This window comes from Corythoichthys intestinalis, chromosome 13 (assembly GCF_030265065.1).
Source record: "Corythoichthys intestinalis isolate RoL2023-P3 chromosome 13, ASM3026506v1, whole genome shotgun sequence".
In the NCBI taxonomy this organism is placed as follows: Eukaryota; Metazoa; Chordata; class Actinopteri; order Syngnathiformes; family Syngnathidae; genus Corythoichthys; species Corythoichthys intestinalis.
In genome coordinates, this window is record NC_080407.1 from 27,230,379 (window position 1) to 27,253,846 (window position 23,468).

Below are 23,468 nucleotides of genomic sequence, written 5' to 3' on the forward strand. Positions count from 1 at the left end.
GGAATCATTGATGGAGACATTGGAAACACCATGATGGTGCCCCACCAGCTTGATGAAGTAGCTCTGCTACCTTTGTATATGACCGACAGTGATTTAGTAAGTTAGCGTGATTATTGTTGTTATTATTATTATTATTACAAAATTTTTTTTTTAATCAAGTGACATCCATCAGTCCTTGCATTTGCAGTATCTGGGTTAAAAGAGAACTATACCAGAAGCGGTTTGCTTAAAACAGAGTCTGCATTGATAATAAAATGTGCAACAACTTAAATCTGACAGATGGTGGTTTGGATTAACAGGTTCCTGGTAGAATATAATTTTATTTTGAGGAGCATAGTGATAGCAAAGGAACAGAAGTTAAGTAACTTTCCCCCCAATATTTAACATGGAGTGTATCAAAATTTATGTGGTTATCTTGCGCTCCCCCCCAGGAAAATATAATGGAGTCTTTGGGAATGACTGAAGAAGGCATTGGAGACATCACTCTAGCACCCCAGCCTGACAAAGTACCTGTGCCACCTTTGGATATGAGCAACAATCTTTTTGTAAGTTATCACGATTAGAGTTAGCCAGTGGATTTTTGTTTTTTTTTGTTTTTTTTGTTGTTGTTAAAATGCCATCCATCATTCCTTGCACTTACTGTATCTGGGTTGAAAGAACTAAACAGTGGTGGTTTGCTGTGAACAGAGTCTGTATTAAAAATAAACTGTGCAACACCTTAGACAGACGCTGGTTTGGATTAATAGGTTCCTGGTAGAATGTAACTTTATTTAGAGGGGCATAGTGTTAGCAAGGGAACAGGAGTTAAGTAACTTTTCTCCGATTATTTAACATGCAGTGTATCATAATTTATGTGGGTATCTTATACTGGTGTCAACAATAATCGATGCGGCGATGCATCCCGATGCGGGCCATGGACAATGCGATTCGATGCGGGCAACAAGCCGAATCGATTCAGCACATATTAAAATATATAAGTCCGTTCAAAAATGTTCCGGTGATGCAATGGATTTGGTTTCCCCATTTGTATTATTATTCTCATGTTTACCTGTAGAGGGAGCTACTGTACAAGCAATGCAGGGGGGACGAGGAACTTAAATCTGCTTCCTCACTTGGGAGTAACGTCACAGACATGCGTAATTGCGCAGTGCCAATCGAGAAAGCAGAGAGAAAAGACATAATAACAATGGCTGAAGCGCAGAAAGAGGGAGCGCGAAAGATTATTGATGCACCAAAGACATTGAAAGCAGGCATATGGAGACATGTTGGCTTCTATGAGGTTGGTGGGAAACTTGACCAAACTTATGCGGTGTGTAAAAAAAAAAAAGAAAGCCCTGGTCTCATTCAAAGCACTAATTAAATGCTGTGCAGTTTTTTTTATTATTTTTATATATATATTACTATTTTCATTTGACTACAACCAGGAATGACACAAGAGCCTATAAAAAGGTGTTTAATGTCTGACCGCTTGTGTTGCCTCATGATTCACGAAAAATATGCGTTGCTTTAGCATTTTAATGCATCCCAGGCTTTAATGATTCGTGATGCATTGCCGAATCGAACCGAATCGAATCGTGGCCCTCTTAATCGAATCGAATCGAATCGTGGACCTCCGAATCGTAATCGAATCGAATCGTGAGGGCAGTGCCGATGCACACCTCTAGTATCTTATGTCCCCCCCAGGAGAATATAATGGAGTCTTTGGGAATTACTGAAGAAGGAAATTGGAAACATGCCTCTAGCACCCCAGCCTGATGTTGCTGCCCCACCTTTGTATATGACCGACAGTGTTTATGTAAGCTGGCATAATTCTACCAGGGCGCATCACACTACACTCATTCACTTAAATGGTAAGGCCATCTTTTATAAACTTGGCTAAAAGAACTAGGGCTGTCCGAAACTATTATTTTTCTCCCGCTTAATCTATCGACTATTGTAACGATTAGACCATGTGTATGAGACGTTAGATACTCAAAGAGCCTTGGATTGTCGGAGAGCAGCATAGTCTCCGGTTTGAGTGAACACTGGCGTGAGTGACTGCCACTGCTCCCCGGATATCTCATTGCATTTCTAACTCACATATTTACTTTTGTGATGATCATTCTGCTCAATTGTTGCTGCTCTCTGGGTATTTTACACTAGCAGCACATCATCAGATTTTTTCCACATTTGTCTTTTTTTTTTTCCTGCCTATAATGCTGCGGCTTTCGCACCTCAACCTGGCTGCTTCTGTTCTTTGGCTGTTCGGTCGCTATTCTTCTGGGTTGTCCTGCTCTTCCAAACCAACCTCTCAACATGCCTGCTCCAATAATTAGCTGCTGAGCTCTTGAAACTTTGCCTCAACTCGGCAGCCCCATCAATGGCGTACCGCATGCAGGCTATTTTTAGACCGTGACGTAGCATCGTAAAGCGGAAGTAAAGCCGAAGTGGGACATTATAGACCCGCCCTCGCACAGACACAACGTAATTTGTGCTACTTTTCGCCGGTAATCTTTCAAAAACGAACATGGAGATCACGCATTGCTTTTTTGGAACTTGTAGAAACGACTCTAGACATTACGACACATGAAGGATGTTTTCTTCATACGTTTCCGGAAACCAAAAACTCGGGAGGAAAAAATGTGAAGACCGAATCAACTTGCGCGGACTTTAAAACCAGCTCGGTGAATCCATTCACATTTCATATGCAGTAAACATTATGTTGGGTTGGCATGGTCTTCCCCCCATGAGTCATCACCTTATCGTGGTGGAGGGGTTTGCGTGTCTCAATGATCCTAGGAGCTATGTTGTCTGGGGCTTCAAGCCCCTGGTAGGGTCACCCATGGCAAACAGGTCCTAGGTGAGAGGCCAGACAAAGCATGGCTCAAAACGACCCCTTATGATGAGCAACATTAATGAACCCCAGTTTCCCTTGCCCGGACGCGGGTTACCGGGGCCTCCCTCTGGAGCCAGGCCTGGAGGTGGGGCTCGAAGGCAAGCGTCTGGTGGCCGGGCCTGTCCCCATGGGGCCCGGCCGGGCTCAGCCCGAAAAGGCAACGTGGGTTCCCCTTCCCATGGGCTCACCACCTGTGGGAGGGGCCAAAGGGGTCGGGTGCGTAGGGAGTTGGGCGGCAGCCAAAGGCGGGGGCCTTGGCGGTCCGACCCCCAGCTGCTGAAGCTAACCCTTGGGACATGGAATGTCACCTCTCTGGCAGGGAAGGAGCCTGAGCTGGTGTGTTAGGCAGAGAAGTTCCGACTAGATATAGTCGGACTCTCCTCCACACACAGCTTGGGTTCTGGTACCAATCCTCTCGAGAGGGGTTGGACTCTCTTCCACTCTGGAGTTGCCCATGGTGAGAGGCGCCGGGCAGGTGTGGGCATACTTATTGCCCCCTGGCTTGGCGCATGTACGTTGGGGTTTACCCCGGTGGACGAGAGGGTAGCCTCCCTCCGCCTTCGGGTGGGGGGACGGGTTCTAACTGTTGTTTGCGCTTATGCACCGAACAGCAGTTCAGAATACCCACCCTTTTTGGAGTCCTTGGAGGGTGTGCTAGAGAGCGCCCCCTCTGGGGACTCCCTCGTTCTACTGGGGGACTTCAACGCTCACGTGGGCAATGACAGTGAGACCTGGAGAGGCGTGATTGGGAGGAACGGCCCCCCCGATCAGAACCCGAGTGGTGTTCTGTTATTGGACTTCTGTGCTCGTCACGGTTTGTCTATAACGAACACCATGTTCAAACATAGGGGTGTCCATATGTGCACTTGGCACCAGGACACCCTAGGCCGCAGTTCGATGATCGACTTCGTAATCGTGTCATCGGACTTGCGGCCGCATGTTTTGGACACTCGGGTGAAGAGAGGGGCGGAGCTGTCAACTGATCACCACCTGGTGGTGTGTTGGCTCCGATGGCGGGGGAAGATGCTGGCCAGACCTGGCAGGCCCAAACGTATTGTGAGGGTCTGCTGGGAACGTCTGGCAGAATCCCCTGTCAGAAAGAGTTTCAACACCCACCTCCGGCAGAACTTCTCCCTTGTCCCGGGGGAGGTGGGGGACATTGAGTCCGAGTGGGCCATGTTCCGCACCTCCATTGTTGAGGCGGCCGATCAGAGCTGTGGCCGTAAGGTGGTTGGTGCCTGTCGTGGCGGCAATCCCCGAACCCGCTGGTGGATACCAGCGGTAAGGGATGCCGTCAAGCTGAAGAAGGAGGCCTATCGGGCCTTTTTGGCCTGTGGGACTCCGGAGGCAGCTGACAGGTACCGGCTGGCCAAGCGGACTGCGGCCTCGGCAGTCGCCGAGGCAAAAACTCGGACATGGGAGGAGTTCGGTGAGGCCATGGAAAACGACTTCCGGACGGCTTCGAGGAAATTCTGGTCCACCATCCGGCGTCTGAGGAGAGGAAAGCAGTGCACCATTAACACTGTGTATAGTGAAGATGGTGTACTGCTGACCTCGACTCGGGACGTCGTGAGTCGATGGGGAGAATACTTCGAAGCCCTCCTCAATTCCACCGACACGCCTTCCTTTGAGGAAGCAGAGTCTGGGGACTCTGAGGTGGGCTCTTCGATCTCTGGGGTTGAAGTCACTGAGGCGGTTGGCAAGCTCCTCGGTGGCAAGGCCCCGGGGGTGGATGAGATCCGCCCGGAGTTCCTAAAGGCTCTGGATGTCGTAGGGCTGTCATGGCTGGCACGCCTCTACAACATCGCGTGGACATCGGGGACAGTGCCTCTGGATTGGCAGACCGGGGGGGTGGTCCCCCTTTTTAAAAAGGGGGACCGGAGGGTGTGTTCCAATTATAGAGGAATCACACTCCTCAGCCTCCCCGGTAAAGTCTATTCAGGGGTGCTGGAGAGGAGGGTCCGTCGGGAAGTCGAATCTCGGATTCAGGAGGAGCAGTGTGGTTTTCGTCCCGGCCGTGGAACAGTGGACCAGATCTACACCCTCAGCAGGGTCCTCGAGGGTGCATGGGAGTTCGCCCAACCAGTCTACATGTGTTTTGTGGATTTGGAGAAGGCGTTCGACCGTGTGCCTAGGGGAATCCTGTGGAGGGTGCTCCGGGAGTACGGGGTACCGAGCCCCTTGGTAAGGGCTGTTCGGTCCCTGTACGACCGGTGTCAGAGTCTGGTCCGCATTGCCGGCAGTAAGTCGAATTCGTTCCCAGTGAGGGTTGGACTCCGCCAAGGCTGCCCTTTGTCACCGATTTTGTTCATAATTTTTATGGACAGAATTTCTAGGCGCAGCCGAAGCGTTGAGGGGGTCCGGTTTGGTGACCTCAGCATTGAATCTCTGCTTTTTGCAGATGATTTAGTGCTGTTGGCTTCATCAAGCTGTGACCTCCAACTCTCACTGGAGCGGTTCGCAGCTGAGTGTGAAGCGGTTGGGATGAAGATCAGCACCTCCAAATCCGAGACCATGGTCCTCAGTCGGAAAAGGGTGGAGTGCCCTCTCCGGGTCGGGGATGAGATCCTGCCCCAAGTGGAGGAGTTCAAGTATCTTGGGGTCTTGTTCACGAGTGACGGTAGGAGGGAGCGGGAGATCGACAGGCGAATCGGTGCGGCGTCTGCAGTAATGCGGACTCTGCACCGGTCCGTAGTGGTGAAGAAGGAGCTGAGCCGAAAGGCAAAGCTCTCGATTTACCAGTCGATCTACGTTCCTACCCTCACCTATGGTCACGAGCTTTGGGTCGTGACCGAAAGAACAAGATCCCGGATACATGCGGCCGAAATGAGTTTCCTCCGCAGGGTGTCCAGGCTCTCCCTTAGAGATAGGGTGAGAAGCTCAGTCATCCGGGAGGGACTCGGCGTCGAGCCGCTACTCCTTCGCGTAGAGAGGAGCCAGCTGAGGTGGCTCGGGCATCTGGTTCGGATGCCTCCCGGACGCCTCCCTGGAGAGGTGTTCCGGGCATGTCCCACCGGCGGGAGGCCCCGGGGACGACGCAGGACACGCTGGAGAGACTATGTCTCTCGGCTGGCCTAGAAACGCCTTGGGATCCCGCCGGAGGAGCTGGTTGAAGTGGCTGGGAGAGGGAAGTCTGGGCTTCCCTGTTAAAGCTGCTGCCCCCGCGACCCGACCCCGGAACAAGCGATAATGATAATGGATGGATGGATGGATGGCATGGTCTTTCAGAGGACAAAGAGGTAAGCCATTTTTATATTTTTAACTTATTATTTTAGCGTAACGTAGTGGCGTACTGCTTCTGTCTGACAATGAATGACCTGAAAAGAATTACAATGGTATCTGACTGCCACTGTTACCGTTTCTGTTATATATATATATAAAACAACTTTAGTAAGGGGTAAGTGTAAATAAATTATAGAATTAAGATGTGTTATCAATGAAAAAATTAAAAGTGTTTGTTGGCTGTCACTGAGTAGCATTTGCGATCGCTACACAAAGCTAACTAAATTACCCCCAAGAACGGTAAGAGACGTAGGACAACCAGAGGATATATAAGAAAGACAGGGCTGATGGTAAAGGATAGCTTGTTGAAACAGGAGAATGTCATTGTCAGTCGCGTCGATAAAAAAGCTAAAGCTATGCTTAGGTCGGCTCGTTTTTTTTTTTTTACTTTTTCAGCCTTCGACACTCAAGCCATCTCTTTTAAGTCAACATTTTTATGTTCTTCCACATCTTTGCCAGTGAATTTGGCACCAGGCACATAATTTTCGGAGAGAATTGGTAGGTTTAGCTCTGTAAACATCTCCTTCGTACACTATTTCCATTAATTTCCTATTAGGGACAAACGGTGGCTTGTCCCTACTTAGCAACAGCAGCTAATGTCATGAATATTAATGAGCGGAAGTGACGTGTTGCTTGCGGTACGCCATTGTTTGGCTGCTCTGCCCTGACGGACAATACTAATAACGACTCCACCAAAGACTTCATACCTTGCCCATAGGTTTTGGATTACAGCAGTTTATCAACTTTCCCACCCGCTCAAATGGGCATATTCTGGATCACATCTGTTGTCTCTGTTCATCATCTTCAAATTTAGAATTACGTTTGAAAAACTAACAGTCTAATTTAAATTTAAATAAAAATAATAGTTATCTCATTAGTTGCCATTGACGGCGATAGACGTCCAATTGATTTGAAGTGGGACAGCAAATGAACACCCCCCCCCTCCCACTTCACATCGATTGAACATCTACTTGTGATAAACTAATTTCAATTCACAGCGAAAGGATGATTGGACGACACACGATTGGATCATCAATGGCACTGAAAGATTTAACTTCCAAAGTCACGAAGCCACAGCAGAAGTATAAAAAAGCCACATTTTGCAGACCCCTTTATTAGATAATTTGTCTAATGATGATTTTTTTTTTTTTTTTTGACAAATATAACCATTAATTGTTAGCTTTAGTTATTAATTCACAAAAACATTTCTGAACACTCAATTTTTTGTTTATTAAAGTAAATCAAAAACAAATTTGAGATTCAATTACCAGTCAAATCTCTTTTAGTCAAGCACCATGACGTATGAACATGATTAGGTATTTTTCTGTCTGTCCATTGAAGTAAAAAAAAAATTGTGATTATTCGATCGCTTCCAGCCCATTCCAGTAAAAATAGATTGGACGTTTATCATTGTCAATGGCAGCCAATAAGTTAGGAGTTGCAAAAAATGAGTAGACAATTTTTTGGGTCACAATCAATCGCAGCAGCTCCAAATAGAATTCTATATCATTTTGTTACTACACAGTACCTAAATTGTATTTCTGTAAGAAGTTAGTCCTGTCCTACAGTTTAGGATTTTTCACTTCTGATTGTCTTCATTTGTACATAATTAACCAAATGTTTACATTTTTTTCCCAGCCTACCAAAGAAAACTTGGAAGAAATATTAAATTTGAATGAAGCTGAAGAAAGTTACTCTGAACCTGGTGGCAATGAGTACATACCATGGAAGCTCTCAGCGGATGAAAGCAGTTCGGAAGAATGGGACTTTGATACCACAAAAGTAGCAACAAAGACAAAAAGGAAGAAATCGAACAACTGTGGTAGGAAAAAGATATGCTCCAGAACCTCAATTAGGACAGCAGAAATTAAAGGCACTGAAGACTCTCAGAAGAACCCAGAGAATGTAGCAGTAATAAAGGATGTGGCAGTAATGAAATTTGAAAAAAAAAAAAAAGATGGTGGTAGACTTTACAGCAAAACACATTGTTGCTTGTACTGCTCTATGCCATGCCTAAAAATGGCAAGACACTTGGTGCGTAAACACAATGATGAATTGGCCGTATCCAAAGCAATGAGTGCCCCTGTAAACTCAAAGTCCCGCAAAGTCCAATTGGATCTAATTAGATTCAAAGGCGATCGTGCCCATAATACTGCAGTTCTAAAATCTGGTTGTGGAACACTAGTCCCAAAACAACGAGCTCCGGAACCAGGAAAAGCAAGCGATTACATGCATTGTGTCAATTGCCAGGCTTTCTTGAAAAGGAAATCATCATGGAGGCACATGTCTAAGTGCCAACTTTCACAAAAATGCATCACACAAAAGCCTGGTAAAAGCCGAATCCAGTCCCTAAGTGCCTTTGCGCAGCCTGTCCCTGAAGGTGTAAGCAGAAAGATTTGGGAGTTGATAGCCAATATGCACCAGGATGAAGTCGCCAAAGTCATCAAAGCAGAGAAAAGCATAATTAGACTTGGTGAACATTTGTATTGTAAACTTGGCCATGACAAGACTAAGCATAAGTACATCAGACAAAAAATGCGTGAAATGGGAAGACTACTTCAGCACTCACGCAAAGATGGAAAATTGAATCGAATCGAGGACTTCTATAAACCTTCCAACTTCAACTTAGTAATGAAAGCGGTAAGGGAAACGACTGGTTTTGATGAAGACACAAACACCTACAAAATTCCATCCCTTGCTCGTAAATTAAGGCATCGTCTGCTGAAAATAGCAGATATTCTTCAATGTGAAGCACAGATGGAAGAGTCTGACAATGAAGAATTTATTGAGAACGTGAAGAAGACCCGTGTTCTGTATGAAAGGTGGGATGCCTGTGTGTCCTCGTGTGAGCTACAAACTCTTTTAGAGTTGAAATGGAACACACCAGAGATCCTCCCATTTACTGATGATGTACAAAAGATAGACATGCACCTAGACAATTACAGTGAGCAATATCAGAATAATCTCCAAGAAAACCCGAATACGAAAATCTGGTCCAAGTTGGCCAGTAATTGCAGAGGTACAAGTAAACTTTTCAGGATATTCTGATTTGTACCTGTATATGTCATTGGTATATTTCTTTAATTTTGTTGTTCCTGTATTTCCAGAGGAAGTTGATGAGTTAACAGTGGAAAATGATGATGCATCAGGCTCGGAGAGAGAAGCAGAGAATGATTTGTCTTTTTGCACCCCTGTGCTTGGTGAGCTTTTACCTTTACCTTAATACTTCAGGTCCAACCTAACCCTTGGCATTTTTTCCAATTCTTTTGGTCATGCCTATATTCATTAGTGTTTACTCTGCCCATGGCTCTTATCCTATTTTTTTGAAAAAGATAAGCTTATATTCAAACGTGTAAATCAGTGGTCTCCAAACTATTCCACATCGGGCCGCAGTGGGCGCAGGATTTCATTCCAACAAAACAAGACAACACCTATGCACCAATCTGGTGTCTTACAAGTGTAATCAGTTGATTGCAGTCAGGTGCTGCTTGTTTTAGCAGAAACTTCATTGGTTAAACTGTCGGTACTCGATCGGTTGGAACAAAAACCAGGACCCACAGTGGCCCTTGAGGACCGGTTTGGAGACCCCTGGCATAAATATATAAATTGGGGTTCTCAATGTAACCGTATCATTGTAAAGTTGAGATGAAAGATTTCAACCACAGCCCATTTTAAGTATGCCGCTGTACAGTATGCCTATCATACAAAACGTATACCGGTAATATACATTTATAAAACAGTATGAACAATAGACATTTTTGATGGCTTCAGGCACTCACATGATTTCTCACACTGATTATATATTGAGTAGACTGACCATTTGGTAACATGTAGTTAGTGTAAATTAACATTAACAGTTTAATAATTTTGTCTTTTTTTTTTTTTTTAAAGGATTTTTAACAACCCAAAGCAAACGGTCAACAAATGATAAGTCCAGTGATGGATTTTCACCCACAGGTAAAGTATCCATACTACCGTTTCTATTAATGGTTTTATGATGATCTGTAGTAATTGTGACTTATTCTTGTTTCCTCAACTGCTAAACGACCAAAGGAGACCTTGACCGATTCTGGATTTGGCATTTAATGGAACACTCATACACAAGGAAAGTTTGGTAGGAGTGACTTTCCAAATGTTCGCTCAAAAATGTATAGGTTCTGTGCAGAATATAATGAGCAGCTGAGATCAATCTGCCCCTAATAAATGGCTGCGCCAACAGCAGAAAATAGCCGCACTGCGCGTGACAAAATTTGTTTAATTATTGAATATTGGCAGAAAAAAAAAAAAAAATGTTCACCTTAAATGTCTATCAAATTTCATAAATGAAAATAAATTTGACAACTTTTGGCCTTCCACATCATATCTTGAGATGATTTGGATTCAAAGAGTCAGGCTGCTTACCAATGTGACATCCATGTTTCATCTTAAGCTGGCGCTGCAGATGCGCTGGCTTCAGGCAACTCTTATCAAGTTTTGGGTGAGTTGCAACTTGTGGGTGTAAATCCAAATAAAATCCTATCTTCAACATAAACCCCAAATTTTAAAATAATGATATTAAATAGCATATTACCGGTAAACCTAATATTGTTTATATGAATATTTTCCTGAAACATTTAGTAATTATTTGTAAAGGATTTTTCCATGTTTTATTTAAAGTCTCGCGTACCCCTGGAGTTCTTTCAAGTACCGTCAGGGTTATGCGTACCCTCATTCTAGAACCACTGCTCTAGATTAATTTCATTTCATTTAGGTCAGCTGCCATATTATTATTATTATTATTTTTTTAAACCAGAATCCTCCATTAAAAGAAGGAAAGTGGAGACTCAAGAGTCATGGAAAAGAGGTATGCAATTATGTTTTTAATTGATTAAACTGTCAAAACAAACTGTAACTGAGATTGAACATTATCTGGACTCTGAGAACATTATCTACAATTTACAATTTCATTAAAATCTTTTTTTTTTTCTTCAGAAACCACAAAGAAAAGGATGTGGGACTGTCACTGACATTCGTGCAGTGGAAAAAATGTTAAAGGACGTCATACAAACGGGGACAGGACCTGGTAAGACTGCCTGTGAAGCCTGCATTTCTGCGTCACCAGAGGCCCTGAAGACTCGGGAGTTTGACCACAGTTAAGTTATATGTTAAAATCCAATAACTGGCAGTCAGCGGGAGAGTAAGAGGAGAATAAGTAAGTAGTTAAGTAAGGAGTTAAAATTCATTAGTGTTTGTTCTAATTAATGCGACTGTGCATTATTATTATTATTATTTTTGGTGGTGTACAAATTTAAAGTTCTAATCGTTTAGAATTAGCATTCATAGTACTCTATGTTTTCTTTATCATCCCTGTCACAATATTTTCAGCATAGGTTCCTAATATTGGGCTGTATGAAAATGTTTTAAATAAATGTTACATGGAAAATATAATTAATTTGTTCGGTCTACAGACTTTTTTTCCCACTCACTAACAGCAGTATTGTATAACTATACCTAATCTGATCTTTGACATCTCTGTTGCCTTGAACTTTAGACCATTATATCTGGTAAAAGGTCAATGTAAAAATATTATTAATCTGTTTATACAAGTTATATAATATATATATATATAAAACAGTGTTTCTGAAGCGATTTAAGCTGTTTGACTCCATAGTTGGTCACCACACTTAAAGACTTGACTGGTCTTTTTAATAGTGAGCCTGTACCGCTGCTCAACTCACTGCCATTTGCACTGGGGTAACTATCACCACATCAACGGTATCAATACGGTGGTACCTCACTCGTGTAAATGTTTGCAAATTCAAATACTATTTTGACTCATTGACACAATCGCCTTCCTCCTCTGCTCTTTTTAGTTTTTACAGTGAAACATTTTTTCTTGTTCTCCTGGTTTTCACGTGATTAAGGTGTGCTGTGAATATTCCACAAAGATCATCTATTCCTGTTTGCATTTTTCTCTTTGTTATAATATACAAGTTATATTGTTTTAGTGTTGCTGAAATCAATGAAATCAAAAGTCAAAAGAAACCTGCCACCAAACTACCACTGATCAGATGTCTGCAGAAGGTGTATGTCAACCATCCCACTGAACAAAGTATACTGTAATGTGGTGGGCTGACATTTCTTATTCAGGTTCACATTTTCTAATATGAGTTTACTGTATATACAAATATACTGAATATGAAGTTGCAGTCTGTTGAACACCAATTTGCCTTGTGAATGGTTTAATGCTTATGTAAGTAGATGTTACTATGTCATGCAGGGAAAAACGGTTGCAAAAATTTTGTTACATAGTGTATTAGACTTTCTGCAGCCGGTCACCATGGTGATCAAAATTTCAGGAAAAAGTGTTTATGTCGAAAGTGTTATTACAAAGTGTAATAGACTTTCCGTGGCCGGTCCCCATGGTGACGGTCCCCATTGCGATCCAAATTTCAGGAAAAATATTTATGTTGAGTGTATCCATATTTTGAAGTGATTTTTACCTGGAGAAAACAATCTTATGAATTTAGCAATTAAAACCAGATTTTTAAACCATTCAGAAAGGGTGGGTCCCACCTGGACTCTCCATGTCAGGTAAAAATTATGGACCCCACCAAGTAACAAAAACCCGTAGGGGTGTGTGTGTGTGTGTGTGTGTGTGGGGGGGGGGGGGGGGGGGTAGACGTTTGAGACATATAAATTAAATGCCAGAAGTGATCATGAGGAGTTTGTCATTTCTACATGTCCACCAAGAGTCACAGCTAAGGTAGATAAACAGAAGTATTTAATAAAGCCAAGCATTTTTCTACTACAGTACTTTATTCTTGTTCAAAAATTATTTGGTTGGACAATTATGTATAAAACCGATCATAATTATTACATTTTAAGTGCTTAAAACCATTTATTAATATATATATGTATATAATATATATATACATATATATATATATATACACATTTTTTAAAATCATACTCTGGGGAAAAAGTGAGAAAAAAACATGCCTTATTTGTATCTCTTTCCAATGCTAAATCTGAATAAATACATTGAGCACACACACAAAAAAATAAAAATTTGGGGGGCAGGGTGCGCAACTTCGCGGTTTTTCACTTATCGCGGTGGGTTCTGGTCCCCATTAACCGCGAAAAACGAGGGATCACTGTACAGTGGTCATTGTGAGTCATCCAAAGTCTTTCCAAATAGCTATTCAAGTCATCTAGTGAAAATTTCTTATATTTCTTATATATATATATATATATATAAATATATATAGAGAGAGAGGGAGAGAGAGATAATAAAAAAATAACAACACCACAAATATTTTGCCTACCCAAACTTCAGTTTGAACTTCTGGACATATTTTCTTAAAGCACATTTCTGAGATTTACAATAACCATTAGAATTCACCCCTAGACATAAAATTGAATATCTCCTGGAACCTCTTCTCCATATTGTTCACCAACTGTAAAGCACATGCACAGAAAGACAACTTTGAAGAAGGACTTCCAAATACTTTTATACATACACGCTTGAAAAGAATGACTAGCAGTTAAGCTTTTTTTGAAAATTTAATTTTTTTATATATAGGACTTTACTTTCTCAAAATATAATGGGTCACTAGCCATTTGTAGATATGGTTAATTTCTGTATGATTTCAATCACGAAACTCCATTAAAACCCAGGTGACCCAAATGTTTAATGCTGATATCATACAATGCTAACTTCCGTATGCTGTTAACCCGCTATAATGTTTAAAAAGCTATCTTGAACAATCACCAAATCGCCATTAAAACCCAGACGACTCGGGAGGGGGGTTCGGCGCATGCGTGAGTAGACGTGTTAGTAGTGTGCTCCTCCGACAATCTGAGTTCTACATGCTTAAAACACCCTAAATGTAAAGGCATTTAATGTTTAACGTGATTAAGAGTTTGGCTGTTGACCTTAAGTGGAAATGTCACCGAAGAAACCGTGTCCAACTAAAAAACCCACGGAAGAAGTCGATGAAGCGCACGGGAGCGCTATGCTACCCGGGTTAGCTGTTGGGCCCTCTGCCGATATCGCGGCCGTGCTCGCTGCTATCGGGGAAATGAGCCGGAAAATGGACGAGAGATTCAATGCTTTGCAGTCGGCTCTGGAGGAAAACCAGGCCATTTTGAAAGATCACGAAGGGCGGCTGTCTGCGGTGGAAGAAGCAACCAGTGATTACGACTGCAGGCTGGCTAAGATGGACCAACAGACTGCGCGGCTGGAGGAAGCTAACAAGGCCTTGCAGGAAAAAGTCACCGACTTGGAGGCTCGTTCCAGACGACAGAACATCAAAATCGTGAACCTGCCAGAAAATGCTGAATCCGGGAATCCAGTCGACTTTGTATCTAAGTTGATGCACTCGCTTTTTGGTCAAGAGCACTTTCCAAAGCCTGTTGAAGTGGATCGGGCTCACAGGCTAGGTAGCCGGCCAGCTAAGTCTGCTAACAAGCCCCGCATTTTGATCGCGAGGATCCACAGCCACCGCGTCAAGGAGCTCATTATGCGGCTGGCAATGGAACACTTTCCTTTGATATACAAGGGACATCAAATTCACATTTTCCCTGATTTCCCTGTTGAGATCGTGAGACGGCGTCAACTTTTCGAGGACACGAGGAAGAAATTGAAGGCTGCGGGTCATCGCACTGGCTTCATCTACCCTGCGCGTCTTCGGGTTACCCATGGCAATGTGACAACCACGTTCAACACACCCGAGGAGGCGAAGATCTTCGTAGACAACTTGGAGACCAACCAGGAAGATTGAAGAGAACTTTGGTGCTGGACACTGATGATCTTATGTTTTCCACATTGGGTCCTTGGACACTGCGCGTTTCTCTGGTCATGTGAATGATCATATCAGGTAATATCTTGTAAGGATTTCATTTTCGAGTTAAACAGAACACGTCCTGTCTTTGAGGAGTTGGATGTATCCTCTTTGCTCATTTCAAAGCCATATTGGTTCCTTATATTTTTGCCTTATATGCTAGGTGTTTTATTTTATTGATATATATTCTTACCTTGTTCGGAGGAGTTCACTTTAGGAAGTAGTTAATTGTGTTTTAACAGCTTAGTGGTTTAATTATTGCTAAGTACTGTTAGAAGTACCCCTTAGACAGATGTTTGTTTGGGTTCTTTTTTTGCCCTGCTTTGTTTTGGAAGGTAGGGTATGGTGGTGGGAGGGATTTTGTTTTTTTGTTTTTTTTTGTGTATGTGTATGTTTGTTTTTTGTGTTCACCTGGAGTACTGATTTGGACTATTTACCAAAGAATAGGAACCATCATTTTTGATGACAATGGCTAATAAGTAAGAAAAAGGGGTCAATATGGTTAGCTGGAATGTGAGAGGTCTGGGTAACCATATTAAGAGGGCTAAAGTTTTTGCACACTTAAAGTCTCTGTTTTCAGATATTTCTTTTTTACAAGAAACCCATATTAGACCACAGGATCAGAGACGTTTGAAGTGTAACTGGGCAGGGCAAATATTTCACTCAACTTTTTCAAGTAAAGCACGTGGGGTAGCTATTATAATAAAAAAGAATATCCCTTTCGTGCATGAAAAAACTGTTAGTGATGTTAATGGAAGGTTCTTGATTGTAACTGGCAAATTGTATTCTGTGCATGTTACACTAGTGAACATTTATGGTCCGAATGTAGATGATGCAGGGTTTTTTCGCAAAGTTTTTGGCAAAATTTCAGATTTTGCAGACACGACCCTAATAATCGCTGGGGATCATAATGTTGTTCTGGATTGGCACTTGGATAGGTCCTCTAGAAAACAATCTGCACCTTCAAACGCCTCAGTAGCCTTGAACAGTCTTATTTCTTCCACCAATTTAGTCGATGTCGGGCGTTTACAACATCCCACAGATAGGGATTATTCATTTTTTTCCAAATTGCATAACTCTTACTCTCGAATTGATTTTTTTCTATTAGATTCTAAACTCTTACCGAATGTTATTAATAGTAAATACCGCAACATTTTGATTTCGGACCATGCACCCACTAGTGTAGTTTTGGATTTTAATGTGCCAAAGCGAGGTTCAACTTGGAGATGGCCTTCACATTTACTGAATGATTCAGACTTCTGTAAATACCTGTCGCAGAAAATTGAGGATTTTACCCTCACCAATGACACTAAGGATACATCAGACTCTATTTTATGGGAAACATTTAAAGTGGTTTTGAGGGGACATATAATTTCATTTGAGGCCTCACAAAAGAAAATGAGAAATTCTCGGCTGCGGGAAATTAATGACAAGGTATCCGAATTGGAAATACTTTATAGACAAAACAATTGCAATCTTACAATACACGAAATTATTACTCTTAAATATGAATATAATATAATTTTAACAAAACAAGTGAGCGCGCAAATTTCTCGTTTGCGTGTGCGTTATTTTGAGTTTGGAGACGAGCCACATACTCTCTTGGCTCGACAACTTAGAGGTCAACAAAATAGTAGGGCCATACATAGAATTAAATCCGAAACTGGGGACATACTTACACTCCCAAAGTCAATCAATGAACGTTTTGCTGGTTTTTATAAGGATTTGTATAGATCAAAGGCACAAGGGAATGTTGACTCTTGGCTTAAAGACATCCCCATTCCAAGATTGGACGATGCCTCACGTCATTCCTTAAATCAACCTCTGACCATAAGAGAGGTTTCTGATGCCATTGAATCACTACCCTCTGGGAAGGCCCCAGGATCAGATGGGTATGGATCAGAATTCTATAAAAAGTTTGCTGGACAGATATCCCCACTCCTACTCAGAATGCTCTTACATTCTATGAAAGCAAAAGCACTTCCTGCTACTTTATATGATGCGAATATAACCCTGCTTCTAAAACCTGAGAGAGATGATTCTAATCCTGCATCGTATCGTCCAATTTCCATGTTAAATCTTGACTGTAAGATTTTCACTAAAATACTTGCTAGTAGACTAAAAGTGTGTATAGAGTCCATTGTCCACAAAGATCAGACGGGGTTTATCCCTAACAGATATTCTTTCTTTAATACTAGAAGAGTGTTAAATATAACATACTATAAATTTCCTTTCGGGTCAAAACAAGCGGTTTTATATTTAGATGCTGAAAAAGCATTTGATCAGGTCGAGTGGGGATATCTGTTTAAGGTTCTAGAAAAATTTTGCCTCGGTGAATTTTTTGTATCCTGGGTTCGATTGGCTTATTTACGCCCCTCTGCCTCAATAGTTTCGAACCAAGACAGGTTGCACCCGTTTTTACTAGAGAGGGGCACTCGTCAGGGGTGCCCGCTCTCACCTCTGCTATTCGCTTTGGCAATTGAACCCCTAGCCATCAGCATAAGAGAAAATCAACTTATCAAACCCATAGTGATCGGGGGTGTTGAACATAAAATATCACTTTATGCTGATGACATTGCCATTTTTATGTCAGACCCTGAGTATTCTATTCCCAATTTGTTAGATTTGATTAATAGTTTTGGTGCAGTATCTGGGTATACAATCAACTGGCAGAAAAGTGACCTGATGACCCTTACAACAGATTTAGATCCTGTATTTGCAGCTTCGATTCAGTTTAAAATCTCAGACACTGTCAAATACTTGGGTATCAGAGTTACAAAAAATCCAAATTCTTTATTTAAACAAAATTTTACAGAAAGATTAAATGCACTAAAGGAGAACATAGAAAAGTGGAGAACGCTACCTTTATCAATGATTGGCAGGATAAATACTATTAAGATGGTCTCCCTACCAAGATTTCTTTACTTATTTCAGAACTGTTAGGTTTTGTATTTGTTTTCTCCTAGTGTAACTTGTCCCTGTGATTGCCCATTGATTTCACCTGATGTGCCTTCTCCTAGCCTATCCTCCTGTGCTCACCTGTTCCTTGTTGTCTCGTTAACCCTTGTTTGCGTGTGTGTATATAAGCTCCCATTTTCTGTTCACTCCTGGTTGCGTCATTGTCTACGTCTATGTCTACGTCAATTTCAAGTCCGGTCCAAGCCCTCGTGTACCAGTCCCTCCGATTTAAGTAAGTTTTGTTTGAATCTTGCCCTTTTGATCCTCAGTGCTTTCAGTTGTACTTTGTGTTTTTGTTAGATATCATTAAACGTTTTTTGAGTTCACCTGCCTTGCCGCTTTTGTTTCCCTGCAATTGGGTCCACACAACCTGCCTGCCTGCCCGCGTCCCTGACAAGAACATTCCTGTGTATATCCCCAAAAAGTATTTTAAGTTGATTGACTCTGTTATTTTGCCTTTCATTTGGGGGTATGAGGCGCACAGAATAGCAAAACAATACCTCCAACAAGCCAAGGACTGTGGAGGTCTCGGCCTACCATGTTTCTTGCACTATTATTGGGCAGCCAATGTAAGAATCATGGTGTATTGGCAAATTAATCCTGACTTGGTGTCGTTGGAGAATGTTCCCTCTTGGTTGACAATAGAACATAGTTTAGTCTCAAAAACATCTCTCCGGGCAATTCTTTTTTCCTCGCCTAGACCATTGTCATCTCAGAGAGGAGAACATTTTATCATGCTGCAGGCCCAGAAAATCTGGTTGCAGATTTGAAAATTTTGCAATCTCCCTAGCACAGCTATACATGCTCCAATGTGGCATAATCATGCTTTCGCTCCCTCATTTACGGATCCGGTTTTTAGGGAATGGAGTCAGAAGGGTATAGAGTCGATTAAAAATTTGTATATTGACAATAAATTCTGCTCATTTGAACAATTACAAATAAAATATGATTTGCCTAAAGGTTTTTTTTTTTTTTTAATAGATTTTTACAAGTGAGGAATTATGCCAGACAAAATATCCCAACATCCAACTGTCTCCCTTCGGAAAACGATTTGTTTAAAATCTTAATGGGGCCCCCAGAACCTAAACATTTAATCTCTTCACTAGTAAAAAAAATTTTGAGTAAATATACTCGTTCCACATCTTTGATTAAAGAAAAATGGGAAGAGGATCTCAATATTACAATCAGGGAGGATATATGGCAGAGAGCGCTGAGTGACATTCAAAAATGTTCTGTTAACTCCAGGCTACAGATAATTCAGTATAAAGTAGTTCTTAGGTTACATTATTCAAAGGTGAGGTTAAACAAAATATTCCCACAAACATCACCCGTATGTGAAAGATGTAAGATAATGGATAGTACATTAGCACATCAATTTTGGCTCTGCCCAAGGATTCGAGAATTCTGGTTTTCAATATTTAAATGGTACTCAAAAGTCTTCAAAACACCAATTGATCCTGACCCCATAATTGCTCTGTTTGGTTTCTCTGAAACATTGCAAAAACTGGGTCATGATAGGACTTTTGTGATTGCTTACGGCATGATAATAGCCAAAAGGTGTATCTTAAAATTATGGAAGTCTGATGTCCCACCCCACTTTGAAACCTGGCTCAGGGAATTTACAGGAGTGTTACATATAGAAAAACTAAGGTATGAGGTATCAGGCAACCCTCAAAAGTTTCTGATTGTATGGCAACCAATTTAAGAACACTTGAATTCATAGTAGACCCCTACTCCTCTCCTCCTGTCATCATTTGATGTATACGTGGACTTTGGTTGAAACAAAAGAAAATGTGATGAGTACTTCAAGGTGTTTGTGTTTTTGTGTATATGTATTGCAATTTGTATAGCACATATTTTTGGGGAAATGTACTCGTGTAGAGTATACAGTTGTATAGCTTGACATACATTTCTTCATGCAGAGAATTTTTTTTTTTGGGTTTTATATATATGTATGTGTGTATCTCGTCTCCTGTTTGTCAAGGTGACAGTAGAAAATGCCATTAACTGATAGAAATTGATAGTCACCGTTTGTTGTTTATTGAAAACGTTTGTAAATAAACATGGTAAAAAAAAAAAAAAAACAGACGACTCACGTGTTTACTGCTTATCATGCGACGTTACCTTCATTACGCTTTTTTCTTGCAATATCATCAATATTCCAATTCAGTCTTTCGTGTATATGTATTTCCTTACAGAAGTTAGCGGACAAAAGGCACTATAAAATGAATTTGCTTTAGAAATATTACTCACTTCCAACGACAACAATAAAAGCAACGAAGCACGTGTTTACTGCTTATCATGCAACGTTAACATCATTATGCTTTTGTCTTGCAATATCATCAATATTCCGATTCAGTCTTTCGTGTATATGTAATTACTTGCAGAAGTTAGTGGTCAAAAGGCACTATAAATGAAAATACTTTAGAAATGTACTCACCTGCAGCAACAACAATAGCAGGAACGACGTCATAGTCAAAAAGGAATCTCCACTCGACAAAAGTTTGACATATGAACACCCCTGGATGGGCGTGGTTGCCATGCGCATGCTCAGTAGAGCTTTGGCTATCGATTCGATAGGGATCCTCATTTGTCGGTACACCTGTGTTTTCACACACAAACCGGAACAGCGTGTGCGGCAAACACACACACGCAAAACAGATGCAGAGGGATATGATGGCAGAGCATTCAGAGGAAAATTTGTCCTTTACGAGGTGGAGATATAAACACTATTGCAAGTTGGTCGAAAGTAAAGGAAAGAACATGCATGTAAAGTGTAATTTATGTCCAGGGGCAAATGAATATAAATAAATAAATATTACAAGGTTCTATAACACAACTACCTGTCCGTTCTTCTCTATTCAACTGACTTGAATACTGCTCAGAAAATTTCAAATTCTTTGACAAGGTTTCAAACAAGGTTTCGCTCGAAAGGAACACTTAAACAAACACACGAGAACCCACACTGGCGAAAAACCTTTTTCCTGCTCGATTTGTGATCAAAGATTTGCTCTGAAGCAACGCTTAAATCAACACACAAGAACCCACACTGGGCGAAAAACCTTTTCCATGCTCAGTGTGTGGTCAAAGATTCGCTCAAAAGCGATCCTTGAAAGAACACACACTGGCGAAAAACCTTTTTCCTGCTCATTTTGTGGTCAAGGTTTTGCTCGAAAGGAACACTTAATCGAACACACGAGAACCCACACTGGCAAAAACATTTTTCCTGCCCAGTTTGTGATAAAAGATTCAGTTACAAGACCACCTTAAAAAAACACACAAGAACCCACACTGGCGAAAAACCTTTTCAATGCTCAGTTTGTGGTCAAAGATTCGCTCAAAAGCGATCCTTGAAAGGACACACAAGAACCCACACTGGCGAAAAAACGTTTTTCTGCTCAGTTTGTGGTCAAAGATTCAGTTTTAAGAGCATCCTAAAACAACACATAAGAACCCACACTGGTGAAAAACCTTTTTCCTGCTCAGTTTGTGGTCAAGGATTCTCTAAAAAGCAACACTTACAAAGTCACGAAAGAACCCACACTGGCGAAAAACCTTTTTCCTGCTCAGTTTGTGGCCGACGTTTCGCTGCAAAGATAAACTTACAAAAACACATAAGAACCCACACTGGCGAAAAACCTTTAGGTTAGGTTAGGGTTGGGGGTAGAGCAGGGCGGTAAACCGAAAATGTACCGACACCGAAATTCTTCACGATAACCGACGTAATTTTGAGCATGTCTGTAAATTCGGTAATTTAATAAAACAAGTAAAAAAAGTCCATCCCGCTTTGACTCTGTGTTGTTCAGCTATGTTCATTCCCCTTTGAGAAAGCAGTGTGGTTACGTATGAAGTCACGTGACATGGCTATCCAATCAGAAACTCAAACAAACAGAAGCACGTTGCCATCCAGCACGCAAACGCTACCTCGGCTCGAATGTGATGGAGGCTCATGAAATTGAAACGGCAACTAATAGCCAGGCCACAGGCCACAATTTAGCAGTTGACCACTCGTTGGTGCCCAAAAAAAAGTCAACGTCAGTTGTATGGCGGTATATTGGATACCAGAAGGACGACTTGGACCAAAAGCACACGCAGTGTAAAGTGTGCCGAAAATACGTTGCCACAAGCCAAGGCGACACTACGAACCTGTTTCACCATCTAGAACACAACCACATTGCGGAGTTTGAAGCCGTTAAATTGGCGAAGAAGCAGGGCGACAATGTGAGTAACGCCCGTGTCGCTTCCAAAAAGCCGCAGCCCAGCATCGCGGAGGCTTTCGTATGGGCTACACCTTACGAGCGAACCACTAAAAGGTGGTTCGAAATAACCGATGCCATGCCATAGCGTACCACATTGTTAGAGACATGGCACCAATTGAAATAGTGGAACAAACGGGGTTCAAACGCTTGATGCATGTTACAGACAAGCGCTACAACATTCCATCGAGAAAATACTTTTCCAAAACTGTCATCCCGAAGATGTACATTACGGAGAGGGAGAAATTTTTGGCTGAACTTCGTTATTTGAAATACTTCGCAGCAACTTCAGACTTATGGTCCAGTCGAATGACAGAGCCCAACATTAGTTTGACAGTCCATTTCATAAACGACAAGTGGGAGCTTCGCACCCGGGTGCTGGAAACGGCCTATTTCCCCAACGACCACACGGGTGAAATGATAGGTCAGGCCCTCAAACTAATGCTTTCAGCGTGGGACCTGAAGCAGGAGAACCTGGTCGCCATCACCACCGACAGCGGCTCTAACGTTGTCAAAGCAGCTGAATTAAATGAGTGAATGCGTCAGCAGTGCTTTGGCCACAGACTGCACCTAGCAATAGGTAAGTTACCCTGTTTTGTATATGTGTGTGTTTCTCTGACTTCTCTAATGACTAGAATGCAACATACAGTATAATCCAACATTTTACGTTTTACATCTATTTTTCTGTATGTGCTTACTTTATTGATTTATTCATTACCGCCATAATAAAATCTTAAATGTTTCATTGGTAGAAGAGGAGTTAGAGCAGTATAGTTTAATGTGTGTGTGTGTGTGTGTGTGTGTGTGTGTGTGTGTGTGTGTGTGTGTGTGTGTGTGTGTGCGTTGGTTTCGCTACATTAGCGGGACATTTTATCGGTTTACGTACCAGCATTACCAGGACCAGGTTAGGTGTCCCGATAATTCAAGCACTGTAAATGCATTCAGAACAATGGAAATGACATCCTCCCGCTTTTTCTCGTCATGTCCTCATAAGTACGAAAACCCGACAAATTTGTGTCTCACACACGAAGTCATACAAGCAGAAAAAATTTCCCGCCATTGGGCTTTCAGACACAAACGCGGGAAAAGAACACACAAATTTAGCGGACTTCATTGGCGGAGTACTTCCGTGACGTATTGGGCAGCGATTGGCTGTTCTCAACGTCAGTCAAACGTCAATCAACGAGGTTCTCCGCAGTGATTGGAGGAGTGCCGTTGGCGTCAACCCGGAAGCTCCAGAGGGGAGCGCTGTCAGCAGGGCTGGACTGGGAC

The 23,468-nt window shown here is 42.0% G+C and overlaps 1 protein-coding gene across 2 annotated transcripts; it reads left to right on the plus strand.

Moving 5' to 3' along the window:
* Positions 1 to 52: 52 nt before the first annotated feature.
* On the plus strand, positions 53 to 11,431 carry LOC130928995 (uncharacterized). 2 transcript variants are annotated; one of them, XM_057855834.1, is made up of 9 exons: positions 53 to 96; positions 432 to 545; positions 7,796 to 7,979; positions 8,408 to 9,176; positions 9,265 to 9,357; positions 10,049 to 10,114; positions 10,211 to 10,271; positions 10,950 to 11,000; positions 11,129 to 11,431. In XM_057855834.1, coding segments are annotated over exons 4-8 (957 nt in total). In that variant the 5' UTR covers positions 53 to 96; positions 432 to 545; positions 7,796 to 7,979; positions 8,408 to 8,440; the 3' UTR covers positions 10,951 to 11,000; positions 11,129 to 11,431. The 2 variants fall into 2 exon arrangements, with proteins under 2 accessions (XP_057711817.1, XP_057711815.1); XM_057855832.1 differs by lacking the exons at positions 53 to 96; positions 432 to 545; positions 7,796 to 7,979 and having other exon boundaries at positions 8,166 to 9,176.
* The last annotated feature ends 12,037 nt before the right edge of the window (positions 11,432 to 23,468 follow it).